Source organism: Buteo buteo, chromosome Z (assembly GCF_964188355.1).
Source record: "Buteo buteo chromosome Z, bButBut1.hap1.1, whole genome shotgun sequence".
In the NCBI taxonomy this organism is placed as follows: Eukaryota; Metazoa; Chordata; class Aves; order Accipitriformes; family Accipitridae; genus Buteo; species Buteo buteo.
Genome location: NC_134204.1, coordinates 54921942 through 54942671, shown reverse-complemented (window position 1 = coordinate 54942671; position 20730 = coordinate 54921942). Strand labels below are relative to the sequence as shown.

Sequence of the window (20730 nt, the reverse complement as noted above, 5' to 3'; positions counted from 1 at the left end):
ATAACAGACACCAACCCAGTCACATGGCATACATCTGACGAAGGACACAGTGTCCCCCATAGAGCATCAAATATAGCCTCTCAGAAAGTCTCTGCTATTTACAAAAATGAAAGAAAACCCTAGAGAGTATCCACAGCCCCGGCAGCTGTGTACAGGGCATGTTCAGTGAGGCCTCAGTGAGTAGACCTCCCAAAGAATGGAGGTACATGAGTTCTCGTGCCTGACCTCCAACCCACCTCTTTGGCAGAGACTGCTGCCAGGCTGCGCCCTCGCCGCCAGACTCACCAGCCTTTTAGAGCTGCTTTACGTTCCTTCTCCAAGGCAATTTATGCTTTAACATTTTCCTGATGTCTACCAGGCTTTCACATGATCTGGAGAAGAAAAATTTCCTCCTCCCATGTTTTGCAGCCAGTCGCAGACGTGTACAGCCCTGTACAGTGTACAGCTGCTGCTGCTGTATCATTTATTTCATGGTTGTTTCCCAAGGCCCTGATTCAAACAGCAGCTCTTTTCAGCACACATTTCTCCAGAGCATGATTAAATCAAACAAACTTGGAGACAAGCAGTTAAATGGTTCACTAAATTGCAACAAAGCTGATCAGAGATTATGGCGGGGACATGACTTTCACCATATTTAACTAGTTGCAAGGACAGGTTTTATTAACTCACGTTTTCTCTCGGGGGGGGGGGGGGGGGAGCTCTGATTTAAAGCACTCTTACAATTTGACAACAACTACAGCTTCTCACCTGCTAGCCTGGGAAGTGCTTGGCAAATTTGCTATCTAAGCCAGAAAGATGGAGGCTGGACCACAGCAGGGAATGCCAGAACGAATACTGCACAGGTCTTATCTTCCAAGCTGGACCGATACCACTTGGAAAGGGGAGAGACTTTCTCTCTCTTTTGGCACCCAAGGCTACTGTAGGCAGCATCCAAACCCCCAGCTACTGACTACTTGGCAATGTCTGACTTCACTGCTTCAACTCGTAAGCTCTATTACCCAGACAGCAAAAACCTACTCCTCACAGCTTTCCCCCTTCTGAGAATTGCTGATCTCTGGGCCCACCACACCTGAGACCCAGCACTGCTCTAAGCTCCCTGGAGAAACAAATGCAGTTTTGAAGGAAGAATAAAAGAAATTAACTGCTGCATAAAACAGAATAGCATGCAACATCCTAGACACCTTCCTTGTTTCAACTCCAATGCTGTTTCCTACAACTCCAATTTGACCCTTAGCAGACGGCAGCATAAAAAAGACAATGGGATCTGTTATGTGTTTGTGGGATTTGTTTGTATTTGTTCAAGAACTAGGCAAGAAACTTACACTTTCTTTTTCAAGTGGAAGCCTGTAACTCTTAAGAAGCTGCTGAATTCCATCCCCATTTTCCCTTTGGTAAGCAGGTCAACTAAAAATCCAGATTTTCACAAGCTCTCACCAGTCGGTACTTTTATTCCAATTGGAAAGAGAAGCAAAACTATGCATGCAGGGAAAGCTTCTGAAAACTCCTGTTTATTTTACAAAGCTGCCAAGATAAAAATGTCACTCACCATCCTCACCTCCCTCAAAACCTTGTCACATGCACAAACCATTGGACCCATTTAAACAGGCTGTTCTCGGCACCTGCCGGCTGCTGGCTGTGCTGTGAGTCAGCCTCTGCATGCAGAAGCAGTGAACAAAAGAAAGGCACAACCAGGTGTGCACACAGGGACAAAGACGTAACCAATTACCCAGATACTCATCTCAGTAAATCATCTATGTAACAAGTAGGCACAGAGTCCCCTAAGCCCGGCCAGCAGGGTGCCAAGGTGTTGAAGAGGTCCTGGAGCATCTGCGAGCCCTTCCCTCGAAAGGCAACATAGGGCTAGCTCTTGAAGCGGACTACTGACTTTCTCTACACACTAGCCCATCCAGAAAAGCCTGCCAAGAAGTAAAGGAATACACCACCAATATTTCTTATACCTGCTCCGTGCACAAAAGACGAGCCAGAAATGCCTGCTGTGAGCAGGTAAAAAGGCAAAACCAAAACTGAGTTCAGAGCACCAGCAGGGATGACCCAGACTGTCTTCTCCAGTTTTTGTTTTCCAGGCTCTCTGCTCATACCCAATACAACCCTGACTTCTGGAGTAATTGGGGGAATGACCATCTGACCATTACAGGAGATACCCTGAGTTGTTTTTGCAGCCCCCAGGACAGGGATGCAGTTGTGGTCTCTGACCCAGGACCCTGACACTCTCCCCTGCAGCCACCGTCAGAAGAAGCCCTGCCTCTGGACGTTTCTTCGTCACCTCCAGCTGATAGTGGCATGGTTGATCCCAGGCAGCCAAGGAAGCCCCAGTCAGACCTCTGGGCAAAGACATGCTCAGACTTTGCAGTCAGAAGTGCTCAGTCACAAGTTCAGCATCTCCCCCAGTCACTCAGCACCAATCCATTGGCTCTGCCCCCAGGACCACAGCAGCCAGCCAGGCACCAGCTGCAGCTCCCACCATATGTGATTTATTGGAGGAAGAAAAAACAGCAAAAGTAGCAGAACCCTACAAAAGTAAAACAGGTTACAGACGCAACAGATACCAGACATTGCAGGTGTCTGCATGCAGTCCTGATAGGTGTTAATGTGCCCATCCTTTGGACCATAGTGTGTCTCTATGTCATTACCTTCTGCCAGGTTTGGATAGGGTGTGACACATTGCTATATACCACTCCCAGTTTGCTGTTTAGATGATTACCTGAAGGTTGACCTTCCCCCAAAACTGTTGCTTGCATACAGATCTACACCACTTCACCATCTTGTATTTGTCACTCTCACCCTAAATCCAGATCTTGACATTTTCTCCTGTCCTGATGCACAGATCTGTAACACTTGGTGACACGAGGATAAGGGCTCTCATCACCGAGTGCCTGTAGCTCCTTGCCAGGGTCAAAGACCACATGCCCCCTATGTCTCACGCATTTTCCCCCTTCTAACAAGGATGCAGCAACGATGCCAGAGCATTACCCCAAGAAGCCTGTCGGTTAGTGCACAGCATGGCACGTCTGCTGATATCGCTCTCAATTTCAAATTCCACTGGTTTGTACAACAAACGTTCTTCTAACAAGCCGGCATACATTATTCATAAAACAGCACAGAGCTGTTCAGCAGCATATGGAACCGATGAATGTTGTTTTGGTGTGGGTGGAGATAGGGTTCATAGGAATGTTTTAGGGGAAAGGAAAGGAGATCATTTCACCCAGGGAATTTCAAGTGCGTCACCAACTGGAGGAGAACATTGCTAAGAGAAACTCCTCTGTTAAAAATCTGGTTTGTATGGAGAAGGGGGGGAGGGAAAGAAAGAAAAAAGGAAGGAAAGATTGTGCCAGATAAATCATCATAAAACAGAGAAGATGGTTAGCTGGTGCTCCTGAAAGCCAAGAAATTAATGCCACACAAGAATCACATCCTCTGTAAAATTGATACATGGGGGTTGCTAGAAAAGATTTGTTCTTTACTTGCTGGAGTGTTTCATCAGTGTTACTGGTAAAGGTAGCATACTGAATTATTATGGGTGAACAGAGAAAAGGCTAGAGAAGTGTTTCTTGATAGCGGAGCACCTACACAGCCTATTTCAGAAATTGTTATACTGGCCCTGTGCATTTGCAGGCAGGACAGGCACTGGCACTCTGCAATTCAGTCCATGGCTGCAAGAAAACAGAGTCTGTCAGGAGGAGAGACTGCTGATCATGCTGGGTCACAGACAATCTTAAGGTCCTCTCACTCACCTTGCATGCAGCCTGGGTTTGAGCCCACTCTCCAGAGAACAATGGTACAACAGTTCACAGTATCCCTTTCGCAGGTTCTCCTTCTGGCCTGAGGCTGTGACACCTGCCTATAATACACACACGACATGCATCACCTAGTGGAGCCTGTATATGTACAGGTGCATGTGCGTATACACGTGTGCACAGAAGCACTACCTGATGTTTTTCAAGGAGATATGTCCTTGGGCACCTAGCTTCTTTGACACCAGCAGATCTCATATGCAGGCACCATGTTGGTGCTTTGTTCATACTGGCTAGAGCATGAGGATATATAATACTCTCTAGCTCAGCAAAATAGGCTGAGTCACTTAAGTGCCAAGTATCAGAGGAGTATGTTTCTCAGGCACAAATGGGTTAAATCTGTCTTCTGCCCGAAGTCAGCTGAAGCAGTCACAGAAACAGGTCTTGAGCATTGTAATTACTTTGTATGGGGAGCAGATAAAATACAAGGCAGTCCAGACACAAAGGGGGAAACACAGCCACAGAAACATGGAATAGAACAAGTCTACAAATCAAGACTTGAGGGGATCTGCATGGCACCACTGTCCAGAAAGCCCAGCCTAGAACTGAGGACATTTCATGAGAGTTGATATACACACATACAAAGGCTCACACCAATAAAAAGACCTTCTTTGCCACGCTACACATTGACAACAACTTCCAGGTCTCTTCCACCAACACAATAGTACAGAAGAGCTAAAGCTCAAATATAAATCAGTTCTCTAAATCAGTGACCTCTAAGCAAAATAGATAGGCAGACAAAGAAGAGAAGGGGGAACAGACATATGGAAAGAACAGGGCTGGCCAAAACCACAGGACTAATCAGTGGCAGAGCTGCTTGTCATCTCGTCAACTGGGCAGGCATCACTGATGGGCATGCAGGGATCTTCTCAGGCCCCTGTAACACAGCTTTTACGTGTCTCAGATGCTCCACAGATACAAATACCTTTGTAAGAAGACAGTAAACAACACTACAAACAAAAACAAAGCTGCAGTATGCTTCCCAACTTACTAAGCTAGGCAGAAGAAGTGGGTATATATCACACAACAACCTACAGCACTCAGGAGGCAGAAATGTGAATCCCACAGAGGGATGAACACAGAGCATTCTTTACTGCAGTAGCTAACTAACTGTGTCAGACACCATTCCTGGGAGCAAGTCCCTGCCCTGAGGACATTACACCATGCATACACACACAATGGACACAAAGCCTGGGAGAGGGAACAGAGGTACAGAGATTGATTCACCCAATGTCACAAGACCTGAGTTTCTGCCATATGCAGAGACTTTTCGTACATACATCCTCGCACTGAATACCACGCAACTATTCCCACACCTAGGGTGAAAGTGATCACAAGAGCAGGGGCCCAGAGCACCTGCAAGATGCAGCCTTTACTTTGGTGTTTGCTGGAGTAGCAGACACCGCACCAGCAACAGCCCAAGAACAACGGTCATGCTATTTCTCTGCCACAACCTTAGCAGTACACTATTTCTTAGTTATGGTCAATAAGGCCCTCGAAACGGATGCTTCTGAAATCGGACTGAATAAAATACTTCATTTATTTCTATTTGTGTTACTCTGTGATTAAACCTCTGCAGCTGAGGCTCTGAAATACCATACAATCTGTAAGCTGGCAGAGAGTGATCTGCTAGGTACTACTGTGCAGCACTGGGATCTTTTCACCATAGCAGAGGAGGTTTCTCTCAGGAGAGATAATAGATTTAGGGAAGGGACAGTACAGGAAGATCCATGCATGTGCCTGCTTGTTAGCATGCACACGGACACAAGACATCGTTAAATGCCTTTGGCTGATGCTCTAAAATATCTCCCCCTCATTCAACACACTTTTGCAAATGGTTATATCTTCTAATCCCAAGGCAGAATCAATGTGCAGCAGGAATGAAATTAGAAGCATATTCAGTCACTGCATAAAGTTCATCCAACCCTCGGAGACAGGAAGCACCTTTGGGAGGGAGACGGCTATTAAAGCTCTTGCCAGCAGTTCCCGGGTGCCTCTCAGTTATTGAGTGGGTGCACGGAATGAGGAAATAAGAGATACTGCATGGAGTGGGGGTTGTTTGCCTAGGAACCGAACAACTGGGCTGGGCTGGGCAAGGAGATGCTGCACACAGCCACCGTAGCAGCTGGGCATAGCCTGTGCTACCAACCACTACAATACACTGATGTATTCCTATAAACACAAAAGTGATGCCTTCCTAATAAATACTTGACAGCAGTAGAGTTAATCATGCATGCAAGTGAGATGATATTTTTACCTAGCACCCACACCTACCAAACCACAGATCTGTAGAGAAGGAGCAAAAACTATTTTTCTACAGAAAACCATTCCCATTAAACAGATAATCACAAGGATATCACTTGCCAACTCCGGCATATTTGCTGAGAGCAGAGCTCCGATTAGCATTCTGACTAGCAAGTTTTCACTGTTTACTATTGCACCAAGCTCAGTGACAGGGCATTCCTCTAAGACCTGATCACTATCACACACCAGACCTTTTTCACCTTCAAGTTTCTCCTCAAACCTAGAGATTTTTTTTCTGACCTGACAGCAATTCTGTCATCACTGCAGATCATCCAGAGCCCTTGATTTCTGCAAAGCGTAACCTTTTCAACACCACGACCTCCACTTCTAGCCAAGAGAAACACTATGAATATTTAGTTATTTACCTTGCTTTCTTTAGTAGAAAACTCAGAGGAGTTGGAGATTTTCATAGATTTTGACCGATGGGACTGCCGCCAGAGAGATTCTTCTCGGGAGTATTTCACTGAACCTGTGGCTCTCACCCGGACTTTGCTGGTGCTCTGAACACTGTTAACTCCAATCATTTCCAAAAGTGAGCGTAAGGGATGGGGAAGAAGAAAGTTAATGGCACTTCCCAATCCCTGGCAGAGGAATTGGAAAAGGTTACGTCTGGAGAGCCCAGGCTCAAGCAATCAGTGTTTGCTTAAAGCACACTAGGCTGTTTTCTCCAGCATCTTCAGGCAAACTGTTTGGAGCCAGCCTGATTGTTCCAGGCATTGCTCACGTCACTGGGGGGGGGGGGGGGGGGGGGGGAGAAAAAGAAGAGGCTGATAGAAACTCCTCCCCTGCTCCACTCCCCTCTCCAGCATCAACTCCCCCTTCATACACACACTAACAGCGACAGGGAGAGAGGTGGAGAGAAAGACGCTGGAACAAATGCCAGCAGATCAAGCAAGAGATTCATCTTCAGTTCACACGGCCACACTTCCCTGCCTGCAACAGCCTGCCATGCTCATTACTGCCTGCAGTAACAAAGGACACCGTAAAAAGTCTTCAGTCGCTTGCCAGCTACAGGCTTCTGGATTTAAGAAATACCGATGGATACGCAAAGCACTGGAGAAACAAGTGAAAGTCCACCGCACCATAACAAAGTTCTGGCAAGCCCCAGCGAGATGCCCCAGCGAATTTCCACAACTCTTAAGCGCTTGCACTTGTTAGCCAGAGTCCTTGGGGGGCCTTCCCAGGGGGCAAGGGAGAGCAAGACCACTTTCACGCTCTAAGAGGCGCTGAGGGGAAAAGAGATGACTTTCCCAAGGGGACCAGTGCGAACCCATGGCAGCACTGTGAGCAAGCAGCTGGGGACCCATCAGCCCCCTCGGCATTCAGGAGAGCTGCAGCTGTACCCCCCGCTGCGAGCAAACCGCAGGCTCCAGCAGCTGACCCCACGAGTGATGCCGCTCCCCAGCGAGCGGCACCCTGTTCCTCCCCTGCGGGAAGCCCACACCGCCCACGGGAGGGCCACTGCCACGGGCCCACGCGTGCCGGAGGCGAAGCACACTGCCGGTGGCCGGAGCCGCTCTCCCCCACGCAGGGGGGGCGAGGGGAGGCCAGCACCAATGGCAGCCAGCGCTCTTATAGGGGTGGATGTGCTATATAAGGGAAAAAGAGAGATGTTTACCTCAATGTTGCAAAAGCACCATCATTTCTGGCTCCCCAGCAGACTCGTGCATTGCCATGGCAACCTGCTCTGATGGGAGAGGGAGATCTCTGCTCGGCAGAGGGCTGTGGCAGCTGCCGGCACACGCCGGGGCAGGTGGAGCAGCTCGTGCAAGCGCCCAGGCAGAAGAGGACAACGGGGACATCGTCCCGAACTCACAAGGGGCAGAGAGCTTGTGAGCGGAGGGAGCGCGAGTCGCTGGAAGGCTGCGCGGCACAGGCACCTCGCCGCCGCGAGGCCAACACCGGCTCCAACGACTGCCCCGTGCCGCCAGCCCTCCGGGCAGGACGAGGCTGGCAGCAGCTGGGTTGCGGTCTGGGAGGACACCAGAGCCCCTCGTCCCACCCCCTCCCACCACCACGCACAGGGTCGGCGCACGCGGCCAGGGACGAGGGGTCGCTGCCCTGGCCCGCCGATGTGAACGTCCCGCGCTGAAATGCGTTGGGCAGCTGAAAGCTGGGTGAAGGGCCTCCAGCCCCCATTCACACCCGAGTTCAGCGTCAGCCGAGCCACACTAAGGCAGAGCAAGAGTTTGCTCACCCTACGTCAACCTGCATGACAGCACCCAGGAGCAGATACGAAGCAGATTAATTGAGTGGGCTTTTCCCCTGGTTACACCCTCCCAGCCTCTTGCAATCAGGGATTTACGTCTTTAGTGGGCAAACAGCCGGACAGCCACGTTACGGTCCTAGGAGCGTTTTCACTCGTAAAAGACACTCCTGCCTCCCCAGTATGCAGCAGCCCTTTGGTCAGCAGTCACCCTGCGCTCATGTTACCCGCAAGGATGTTACAGGTGCAAATCCCTCCCACAGACTGCAGCAGTTGCGGACCGTGATGAAGGACAACAGTCAGTGAACAGGGAACAAGGAACCTAAATATCCATTTAAAAACCATCCCTGGAGTCAGAAACTTTTGATTCCCCACAGATCCCGCCTCTGCCTCTGCCCTGCCTTGAGGTACAGACTACTTCCCACTCAGCAAACAAGCAAAATGCATTTTCATTTCCACAACAGTCAGGTCTAGCAAGCCCACCCCTACCTCACACTTCAAGATCAAATCCCAGGTGTGCTCTAGCCTTTTTACACAAACCTGTCATTACCAGGGGGCACCTGAAGGAACAGAGGACACTTTTTCTCTGGCAACAAGCAACTGCATGCTCTAAGTTACTTATGCCACTTCCCAGAAAAGGTTTTATGTTACTTAACCCACCTGAAATTATCCACTGCTAGCGGAAAAGCTTTTCAAAGAAAATCTCTTCTTAGAGGAAATTTTCACTGCAATCAAACAGCTCCAGATGAGCTAAGCAGCAGGTCCCAACAGGTGCTACATAAATGGCCACAAATCACTCCCTATCCTAGCAGCCCCCTGCCTAGATTATACTTGCTCTTGGATTTATAAGGCCACCTCCCCAACCACCCTGAACACATCTGAAATAATTATATTCCCTAAATATCACACTCAGACCTAGGCCAATGTGAACTACACAGAGCAATTTCATTATTAAACACAAGCTAGACTGAATCACAGCAACGTTTCTCTTCTGTTGCCCACAGCACAGCACAACCGCTGCTGCCTAAGTGCAGCAGTTCTCCACCTAGCATCATTTGAGCTGAGGTTAGCAGATCCTCAGGCAGGACAGGAGCCTTAATTCACGAGGGAACGGGTCTGGTTCAGCCGGAATCAAGCAGCAGTCCGAAAGGGTGACAGGCTGCATCTTGTTCAATTTTACTTTATTTTTCCAGCAGAGTATGGAAAACACTCCTCAGCTCATACTCTCCAAAAGAGAGAACCTCCTGAGATCATGCTTTTGAAGCCTTAAATGCCTCCAGCTCAGGGGTTCAGCTCAGATTTCATCAGTTGCCCATGATTTTCATCTGCAAGTGACAATACAATCTTGTACTCCTGACTGAGCCAGTAGCCCTGTGTACACAGCAACCATCGTCTTCTAGGGAAAGACCACTCCTCAACATTAGAGAACTCCCATCATTTTAGAAATTAGCATGCACACAGGATTGATTTCTGTCTGTAACTGAGCAACAGGGATTTCTGAGGGAGAAATGGGTTGTTAACATAAATAGAGGGATAGAAGGTATTTTTTAAAGAAGGGCTGAAATGGCTGTACAATACTAGAAAAATCAAAGCTGTCCACACCCAGGGGACCCTCCATGTGTGTCAGGAAGCCATGATCTTCCCCTTGATCAGGGGTCAGCAAAGAGATGGTGGGAAAGGGGCAGAATGCAGATACTCATTCAATATTTAGTATTAACAGCCCAGTGACACCACTGGGATGACCAAAAGGATGGTGACCCTATTTATGGACCTTCCCTACCAGCACCTCTACAGAGCAAACCATAAACCAGCAGGAGAATTTGAAACTTCAGGCCAAAACAGATGCAGGAGGGGAAAACCAGAGTCTCTACTATTGCTCCCATCTCACCCTTTTAAAGCCACCCAAAAGCTTTTCACCTGTCACAGGCATTATGGCAGACTACATCACCCATAGAGGAAACAGGCAGTTCTTCCAACTTACTGTGCAATAAGCTCCCTCCTGTCTCTTCCCCCCGCTGGTCAAGCTTCCCTGGGAGGCCAAACGTACTCAGTCCTTGCTTGGTCCTCCTAATGTCATTCAGCAAATTAACAACACAAGAAGAAAAGCTGTGGAATTCAAAGCGAAATTCAATACTGGCTTTTAGGGACCAAACCCAAGAACCACATTATCGTGTTTGAAGAACTCCAGTGTCCTCACACAAAGCCACAAGAATCCATTAGCATCAGTTAGGCCTGATCCCAGTGACAAAAATACCAACAACAAAAGCCAACAAAATACATAAACGCACACATGTGAATTACCTAAAATATACTCTCGAGAGCCAGTAACATATTTGTGTAGCACCGAAAAGCGGCACTCTTTAATGCTGCTATTACATATTGTTTGTTAAATAAACAACATTAAATCTTTCAAAAGATTGCTTTCCTTCTTCCTTCATCCTTTTTTTCTTCTCCTCAAAACAGACAGGGAGGGGAAAGATAATTGTTCTGGATAAGCTACTCATACACGATGACTACAGAACTAGAGCTCAACAACTGATCAACAGTAACATTATTGAACTGACATTCTTGTGATATTAAGATAATGACTTCTGAGGTTTGCTGACCAGGGGGAGCTGACAATCAAGATTAAATCTAAATGTCTCCAACTGCCATCCCTGTAAAGAGCAGAAATACGAGAGCAACCACTTCATTTCTTCATGCGTAAGCAATCAGGTCAACAGGAACCCTAACAGGGCAACAACAGCTATGGTGGGAGAATGACGGATATTGACAGAAAATTTCAAAATTATCAACCTAGCTTTCCCCATGAGAGACTCCTACTCTCCACCAACTAGAGTACATTATTACCAGACATTTACAGAGATGCTGTGTTTTATCCCAATCTGAATTTACCAGCAAAAAACATGTGTTGATGTCCTTGAGAAAGAATCTTTCATTTTCTCATGGTTTATATTGTAGTACATACATCTGTGCTGTAGGCTCTGAAGGAATCCCTGGGGATGACTCCGATTTCTATTACAATATGGAAAGTAATCCTTACAATGGGAAGCGGTCAAATTACTACAGCCCAGAAAGCTATCCCCTGTCAACTAGGCTATTGTAGCTGCATAGGCACGTGCTCTTAGGCCACTTCAACCATGAAGCAAAGCACATCAACTCATAGCACCAGGAAAACAAAAGTATTGCTCCTATGATCCCATGAGGGCAACTGAAGTCTGTATGTTTTACTTTACAGGAGAAGCAGGCTAAAAGCACGTCCAGCTGGCTTGTGGTCACAGACACAAGTCATTACTACTGACTGTTTACATCAGTAAGCCTCTAAAAGTGAACAGAGTGACAGAACCATACTGGCTGGTGGAAGACTGAATCAACCCTGGTATCACTGTACTTCTCTGGGATCCACGCTGCATCCTGAGACAAAAGAAACCACTCCTAAGTGCCCTGCTGAGAATGGTGGGAGACCACAGGTTTAATGAAAACAAGCTCTTTGATGGATGCAAAGAAACCATGCCCCCTTATCCTGATGAGCAGTGCAAGTGAAAAGATGCCATTACCCATCCCCATTTCCCTCGCAGCATATCTGAAAACAGCTCTGGGTTACAGACTAGCTGTTGTGTTTCCTGGCAAAGCACTATAGTCTCCACGGGAAAAAGTTTCTCCTCTTGCATTCCTCCTTTTATGAACTATCATCTATTGTCAACAGAGCTGACAGAAATTAAGTGAGCCATATAGTAGGCACCAACTAACACAGACCACCAAGTTCCTTAAGTTAAAGCTGCCAAATGTAGCTACAGAAAACAGCAGCACCTTGAACAAATCCATAAAAGCACCAAAACCCTAAAATTCTGCATAGCTGCGACAGAAACCCACAGGGAGGTGAACCAAGCACTGGTGCATAACGTACCAACTCTCTCAGATCACCTGCAAACAACTCCTGCCTCTGTCCCTGCAGTGAACACACTTCGAGTCAACAACACCAAAATAAACCCCTCACCACCCAGCACTCCCCCAGAGATGTGCATAAAAAACCCAACCACCCCTTCAATGCTTCCCTCTGATTCAGACAGCAAACACAATAACAACAAAAAGGAAAAGAGGAAAAGCAAAAGGGGGGAAAGGAAAAAGAGGATGAGAAAGGGCAAAAGGGGGGAAGGGGGGTGGGGGAAAGGGGTGAAAAAAAGGTTAGTGAAATGGGGGGAAGGGAATGGGTTGAAGGGGGAAAAGGGGGAGAAGGGGGAAAAATGGGGGGGAAAAGGAGGGAAAAAAGGGGGGGAAAGGGTGGGAAAAGGGGAAAACGGGGGGGTGAAGGGGAGAGAGAAAGGGGGGGTAAAGGGAATTGAGGCCATTCTGAGAACCACATGGGTTTCACGTGGGTGCCGCCTGCACTTGCAAGCAGTGCACCATGGAAGGAGCAGCTCCAGGGGCAAAAATATGCGTAACCTTTGACATCCCTTTCCTCCACAAATGCATGTACCTGTGGAGTGATGTCCAGCTGTCTTGCCCCAAAAGCAGAAAAAATCTTTCCTAACCCTCATGACTCCTGCCAGAACCTATCTGTCAGCAAGGCAAAAAATAGGTGGCTTGGATTTGCCCCCTATTTGTACCAGGATCTTACGAATACTTCATCACCCGAGGAAGCATGACCTCGGAAGGAAACAAAATGTTCCATTTAATATCACAAGAAAGGAGGACAAAAAAAAAATAAATCAAAATTTAAGGAGCAACGTAGCGCTCTTGCTTGAAAGAAAACAGTGTAACTGGGTCAGAGAGAATAGTCCAATGTCATTTGAAAAGTGTTGTGACAAACAGAAGAAAGGAATACCAAAGATTTATATAGCAATAATTAAAACTGGTGGAAGTAATGTTTTCTCCTCTTCTCTGTTGTGTTTCGGTTTTGTTTTTTGGTTTTTTGTTTTTTTAAAAATATGGTATAAATTATATTCCTACTCCTCCTTCCCTTGAGTTGCAGTACAGAACTTAAATTTCAAGCAGATCAGTGGGTGGAAGATCAAAGAATGTTTTCCAGAATTTGTTTTCTACCTACATGGAGGTGGGAGTAATATGTCACAGGGACAAAAATGTATGTGTGACATTGTATTAGAGATTTCCCAGCTCAAAAAGAGCCCCAATCCCTCCTTTAAAGTGGCAGAGCGCATCATTCCTGGAGACTACCCGTCTGTATCCTCCACAGTGACAGCACAAGAAATGGGAAGCTCTGAACAGTGACATTCATCCTCGGGAGCTGTTAAGCATTTCAGTTAAACCAGGGGACAACTGACAGCCTTGGCTATCTAACAGGCTGGAGGAGCTAAACATCAAATGATTCACTTGCCTGATCAACCTGGACAAGACACTACAGAGATCTTGCCTCCACAGATGAAAATTAACCCCCCACAGATGAAAATTAACCCCCCAAACATTCATTAGGAGCCTGGTATTGAGCCACGTAATTGCAGCTAGTAGTAATGGAAATTCTTAGCTGACTCTCCTTGGGTTTCACTCCTTGCCGACACAAAAGCCTGGTGGGCTAGGTGAGATCTTCTGAATAACAATTGGAAAGCAGAGATGAAAGGTTGGAGGAGCAAAAATAATTCAAAGAAATGCAGATCATGAAAGCAGAAACAGGCCCATCCTGAAATGCCTGCTTCCTAGCAAGATAAGCAATCCCTAGTACCATCCCTAGACCACACAGAGGAATCCTTATTCCTGGATCACCATTAAAAAATTTTATGTTTTAAGCCTTTCTAAAGTTCTGCTTGCCCTGCTCAGGGACAGAGAGTTGGTGGAGAGCATTAGGCTTTGGCTGTTATCTTATGTTGCTTTCCTTCACACAATACCTGGGCTTATTTGACTTGAGAGAAGTGCATAGATTTCAGATTTTTCTCTTTATATGCATTGAAGCAAGCTCCTGGAGCGCAAAAAGAAAATACATTTGCATTTGGAAGGGGCAGGGGGGTGTCAGGATCTCCATTATTCATGAGACCCAAAGCAACGCATGCACCATCATAACCTGGTTTAATTCACAGTTCTGCACAGGCATGCTTTAACTGGTTATTACTCTTACACAGGACAAATGACAACATCCAAAAAAATCACAAGCCAAAGGAAACAAAGGCTATCACAGAAGGAAGGTCCTTGCTGAGGAGGGAGGGGAGCGAAGACAAGCCGGGTGTTCCCTTCAGTCACTATGGCTCTGTGGCTCTTCAGAGAGCGAAAGGAAAGTATGCTTTCGCAAACAACCGTTTAAGACAAGGATTAATGGTTTTATCCTGCGTTCCCTGACTTTTATACTGCCAGATTAGACTCTGTTGTCTCCTAGCAGCTGAAAGGGGCCTTCAATAACAGATCTTTCATTTCAAACAGATAAAAAATGGCTGCCCAGAAACATTATCCCAACTGAAATATTTTTAACAGGAAAAATTTCATTTTGGAGGAGAAACAAGGAGGCAAGCTCTCTAACTGAGCAGAGCTCTGACTTCTTTAGTGGAGCAGAGACCCCTCCACCCCACTCCTCTACTGACAGCCGCAGGGTGCTCCAGCAGGGTGCTCCAGCAGTCACCGTTGTCCTCCTGGGGCCCTTCTGGCATGCTGCCACATGCTCCCAGCTCCCCAAATTCATCAGGCTCCCGGCTCCATTCAGCAGTAGCAGGAAAGTGGGAACTCCTTGCCGAAGAGCCTCGCCCTTGAAATGGAAGAAATGCGGAGACTGCAGGATGACAGCAATTAGGGTGTACACAGCAGTCTGATTAGTGTGATTTCCTCTGCGTAAATGGGGGGGGGGGCTGGGTAGGGAAGGAGTTAACCACCTGATGCTCACTCCCTTCTCTCCACTAAACACCTGAAATTACTGGAAAGGATGAAGCAAGATGCCAGTAATTCTCTTTAAATTGAGTGTTTGCTTTGGAGGGCTTGGGGGGCGGGGGGGGAGGAGGGGAGAGGAGGCAGAAAGACAGTGGCAAAAAAAAAAAAAAATTTAAAAAAATCCTTAATTAAAGTGCAGGGAACTGACAGCAAAATAAGATAAACCCTACCTTGCAGCTTCTATAGGAAATTGCATATCCCAGCAATCCTGATCAAGAATTCACATCATTTAGGAAATTAAGGAGGACTGGTTCTTCAGAAGAGTCCAGCAACTCCCACTTAATTTGGTCACTTCATTACAGTGCTTCTCCAGGAGATAAGGCCTAGCCAAAAAACAGCCTTTGAGAAAAAGCAGACCTTTTACACAGGACTGGTATCTTATCTCCACCAGCAGCCCCTGCCAGGATGGCTCTAGCAAAGACGCCATAGAGCATCCCAGGTCCCTCGGCATGACAGAGAGGATCCCTGCCAGCACCACGGGTCAGCAAAGAGCTACCACCTCCTACCCGAAGACACACACAGCCAGGTACAACCCTGTCACATCCAGTGTTCATGTCATGGGGTAGCACAGCCACCAGAGTTAGCCCACACCAGAGGTTGGGTGATGCCCTTGACTCCAGGAATGAAGTACCTTGGACATTGCAGATGCAGAGGACATTTACTTATGCAGGACAATACAGGCAGGTGGTACTTAGCATACAGCCTAACGACAGAGTACACTTCCCAGGATGCTGCCTAACAAAAGCAGGGATCCATTTCCTCAGAGGTGACTCCTTGCAGGCTCTCTGTGGGCTGGGGCAGGCATTTTGCCTCCTCGCATAAGAAAGGTCTCATCACTGCCACCTTGCTGGAGCGGAGTCGCACATGCCTTGCCACAAGGTGACAAGAGGAAGACACAGTGGCCAGCACTATATTAGCACTTTATTTGTGGGGACCACACCACCTGTAGGAAATGAAGCAAGTGTGCATGGCCAAAATTAGGCTCTTCCCAAGCCAATCTCCTCCTCTTCTCATTGCAGACAATCTTGTGAACCCCAGCTTTGAAGAAAGCTATGGTCACATAATGTAAACCCAGAGTATCATCAGTGAAGATGGTATCACTGTACCAGATTAAAGCTGGTGTGAGCAGAGGAGGAAGGAACCAGCCTACAGATAAACTGCTCCTACACTGTAGTCATGAGGTTCCTGACATTGCCCCAGACTGATTTTGTTTCCCTTCCAAGTAGGGGAACCCTAGCCATGGCCTCCCTTTCTACAGGAATAAATGAACAATGGTCTGGTCGTGATTCTCTTAGGCTAACAACCCACAGGTTGGACTTAGTTGTTTTAACCGTTTCTGATGTTCTGCTTGCTCTCAGTCATGGTAGTACTGCACCTCTCCTCCAGCTTCCCTCATTGTCCGCAGAAGCGTCTGTGGCAGCTAATCCAGGATGTCAGGTACATCTGCTCTGAGGAGATGAGCACTGCAGCTGGGTCTCTTTGTCTCTCTCAGTAAACCTCTCACTTGTCCCCACCTGTAAATGGTGGTAAATGTGTGATTCACCATCAGCCTTAGGAGCGAGCACTGAGCCCATCCATAGCAGAGTACCACTGCACTGACTGGGACATGGGCTGTCACAGCTCCTGGTATTTAGCACTCCTTCCAGGGCTTGAACTCACCAGGAAAAAGGGACCTTTGCTACAGGGAAGTATAAGATCAAGGCTGAAATTCAGGATCACCTTGCCTGATCACAGCTTGATACAATATAAAATTATTTGTGTGCTTGGAGTGTGACAGCTCAGAGTCAAAGGACGGGAGTTTCAAAAAGTTTTCTTGCTTTTGAAGATTTTCGCTTTCAATAGCCTTAAACCGCCTGGATTTAACAGACCTGACTCACCTTCTACACCAGCCAGACCCACAGAGATAGATGCTCCTGATTTACACCAGAGAAGAGAAACACAGCTTGGGATGCTGGTTCTAATTTACAAGGAATTTGCCCCAGTTTGAAGGCATACAGAACTCTGCAGTAAGTACAAACTAGCACTCTCAGGTCAGCATGCACTGACAGTACATAACTGGAAATCAGGCTACTGTCTCCATGTCTAGTCTTTACTAGCAGGTGATGGCAGATTAATGAGATGTGTGACAGACAGTCGAACTGGAGCTAAGATGGAATAAAAGGGAAGGTACATATATCTGCCTTCCTGGCAAAGTACTGAATATATGAATACTGCAAGCAGATCCCATGGGGAGAACTATGCTTTTAATCACAGTTTGGTGTATTTGCCTTTATGGGTCCCAACTTTAAAAGCAACCTCAGATCTGACAAAAGCAATGAGGAAGAAGAAAAAGAGATGAATCTTTGTGCAGATGGGTGTACAAAAGCAAAACTTTTTTCAGTATTAATGGACAGAAAGATACAAGGTGAGCAAGTTCATATTAGCATTTCTCATTTCCATCTCTAGCCACAGTAAAATCTCTGTTCTGAAAGCACTGTCAGTGACACACCAAGAACCATGTCCTGAAGGCCTTCTGGTGTTTACCAAAGTGTCCCTATTGTTGGGAAAAAAAATTAACAAAGAGATGGCTCCCTCACGGGATTGGAGAGAAAGGTGCAATCAGATCTCAGTCGGACATTTTCTGAGGCTGATCACACAGAAGCTAGAAATGTCCCTCCTCACATGTTGATGTCTGCCCCTTGAAGGGCTATCTTCCTATCCAGGCAAAAGAAACACTCAGGGCCGCACTCTGCGCTCAGTAGCACTAAGGGTGATGGGACTGAGGTTTGATTTCTGCCTGTCAGCTGATCATCCTGGATAGCCCAGGCAGTATTTGCACCCCTGACTCTGTGAACTGGGACCATGGTAAATGCTACAGAGAGCTGCCCAAGCCCTGGGTGAACACTACCTGCAAATAAGCACTTGCTAAGGTCTCCCCCCTCTTCTTTCCCCTCCAGCACCACTCAGCTGTGCTCCAGGGCTTGGCAGAGCTTCACACAGGGCTGCAGCAGAGCCACAAGGGGAACGAAGAAAGACTGGAGAGGCAGAAAAGCCCACCTGCTTCCCCATGGCTCTGCATCCCTCACCGGTGGGTGCCCAGGACCTCAATCCCACGGGGACACACTGCCACCCCGTGGAAACGGTCCTTCCTCTCCCTGGCTCATCGGGAAGGACGCGGGGAGATGGCTTGCAGCCTCACCAATCGATGCTCCTTAACTAGCACTGCTAATGCACCAGCAAGCCATATGCACTTCGGTGCTGTGCTGAAACAGGGCTCTGAATTTAATTTATTGAGACTAATGCAAATTTAATTTCTGCTAAGTCTTTGTAATCGCGTAAATAGTGGCAGTGTGGCTGCTGCAGACACAGTGATGTAGCTACTGAAATGCACAATTACTGCCAGTTGCTCCACTCCCCTCCACTGATAAAACAACAAGGGGCAGATCATCGGCAAATCTTCAGACAAGCCAGATGAGAGACCAAGGCTGCATGCCACCTCTGTCCCCAAGATGTCAGGGCAGCACGCAGAAAAGGGCGGAAAGCCTCAAACAAGGCAGGACACCAGCACTGGGTTTCTTCCATCCTGCTACATCCAAAAAATCCTGAGTCCTCGTCCTTGCTTTGGGTGGGCTGGCGAAAAGCCAGGCACCCTTAGCATTAGCAGGTCAGCACTAAACACCAAGATACAGCCCCAACCGCGTAATTCTGTCAGCAGAAAAATAAACAGCAGGTGAGCACCAGTGGAAGTCTCTCGTCAGTACACTCAGAAGGTTATTTAAACAGAGTCTGGAGACCTATTTATTCAATAAGGGCTGTAATTAGCCTTCAAATTAATCTCAACACAACTCTCTATGGGAGACTGAGAAATGAGATTCCTTGGGAAAAAAAAAAAAAATTAAGCACTGCTCCTGACAGATGAATACTCGCTATCCATTTAATACCCTGTATTAAAAAATAAAGACATTAAATCTAAAAACATGGGGCTTGAGCTTATATTCCTAACTCCTTAGTAAGAACCAAGGCAGGAGGACCCAACAAGAAGCTCTCCGAAGAGGCTGGAGAAACTGAAGAACCTACCAATACTAGAAAACAAAGTCTGCCACTTGTTAACTATGCAGGTACATACACATCTCACAACAGGCCTGACACAAAACCCACCAAAGAGATGGTAATTCTTTTGATTTACTTCGGTAGGCTTTGGGTCAGCTCTCAGATGCAGCAACCACTCATTTTTATTTCCATTATCAAAAAAGAATATTATGAACTCTAGTATATGTGCTCCTCTCTTCATTCAAACAGACGGCTGTTTCATGCCAGCAATCAGACAAAAGAGAAATGAAACAGTCTCATTATTATTGACAATGAAAGAAGATTCGTCCTGCTCAGCCTCTTTCCCTGTTCTTCACATTTAACTCCTGGCACAAACTTAATGAACAAAACCTGAAGCAAAGCAGCCTGTGCCAGACAACACATTCTAATCTGAAATTACATCTCCTGCTCTAATGTGAAAACCCCAAAGCACCTTTGATGAAAAAACACACACACCTTTCAGATACACAGAGCTCAAGATTAGCCCTTAGGTACTCAATAGTCAGAACCAACTGGCTGCTTCTGTCCGCTTTAATCAGCAGACAGCACTCTGGGACAGCATGACTGTATGAACTTACAAGACACACAGCTCTGGAGCTGGTCCTGCTGGAGTTCAATCTCACCTCTCCACGCTACCCAGAGTCTCAATCACAATCAAGTGAAGGCAAGAGGGAAAACAACAGAATAAACACCACATATATATAATATATGTTCTGGGAGGAGAAAGGTGCCCATCACTTCTTGTATTTGACAATTAAGATTCAGAAAATGCAAGCAGTGCATTCTGTTTTGAACCACCTCTCACTAAAAATGAAACCCATGTTCTGCAGATCATTCCTTACCTTCAACAGCCCTTTCGGGAAGTCTTTGCCATCGTTCATCCCCTGGAGGTTAGCAATGAACTCTTGGCAGGTCATCTTTTTCCCAATGTTCTGGAAGGGATGGCAGAGAAACACAGCTTCATATTCATGCTGCTTTGGAAAATGACATAAATAAGCAACACCCGATTAATTGCATCTCCCCACTCTCATTTAAGCCAAAGGCAGGCAGCACTAAGAAGGCATTCCCAAAATTACTCAGAGACAAGCATACTTGTGTGAATATAGTTAGAAAAGGGAAGGTGCATTTGGACCCCAAGTCCCACATACCCATCCAAAAAGAAAAACAGCTAAATACTGGTGGGTAATGAAGATGATGATGATAAATCTCCCTGGTATCCACATGGTGCCTTACACCCCCATGTCTCCAGAGGCTCTACCAGCCTCTGATGCAAAAGCTCTGCTTGAGCCGGATGTGGGGCATAAGCAAACAGCTGACTGAGGCCCTTTCCAGACCTTTCTCTTATGATTTCCAATGTTCTCTTCCATTTGCAACTGCCCTGAGTTTGAGTAAGATGCCCAGGAGCAGCCATTATCTTTTCTGATTCACAGGCTGAGGCTGTCTTGACATTTCCATAGGATTGCTCTCTTTTCTCTC

The 20730-nt window shown here is 46.9% G+C and overlaps 1 protein-coding gene across 4 annotated transcripts in view; it reads right to left on the bottom strand.

The window, feature by feature from the left end:
* PSD3 (pleckstrin and Sec7 domain containing 3) overlaps positions 1–20730 on the bottom strand; it is a 114465-nt gene that overhangs the window by 41492 nt on the left and 52243 nt on the right. For 3 of the 4 annotated variants that reach the window (XM_075020993.1, XM_075020994.1, XM_075020997.1), the window contains exon 9: positions 20097–20186. In XM_075020993.1, the coding sequence (XP_074877094.1) occupies positions 20097–20186 (90 nt within the window). Of the gene's footprint in view, positions 1–6481; positions 6757–20096; positions 20187–20730 lie in introns of those variants that run through there. The other variant, XM_075020995.1, reaches the window with a different exon arrangement.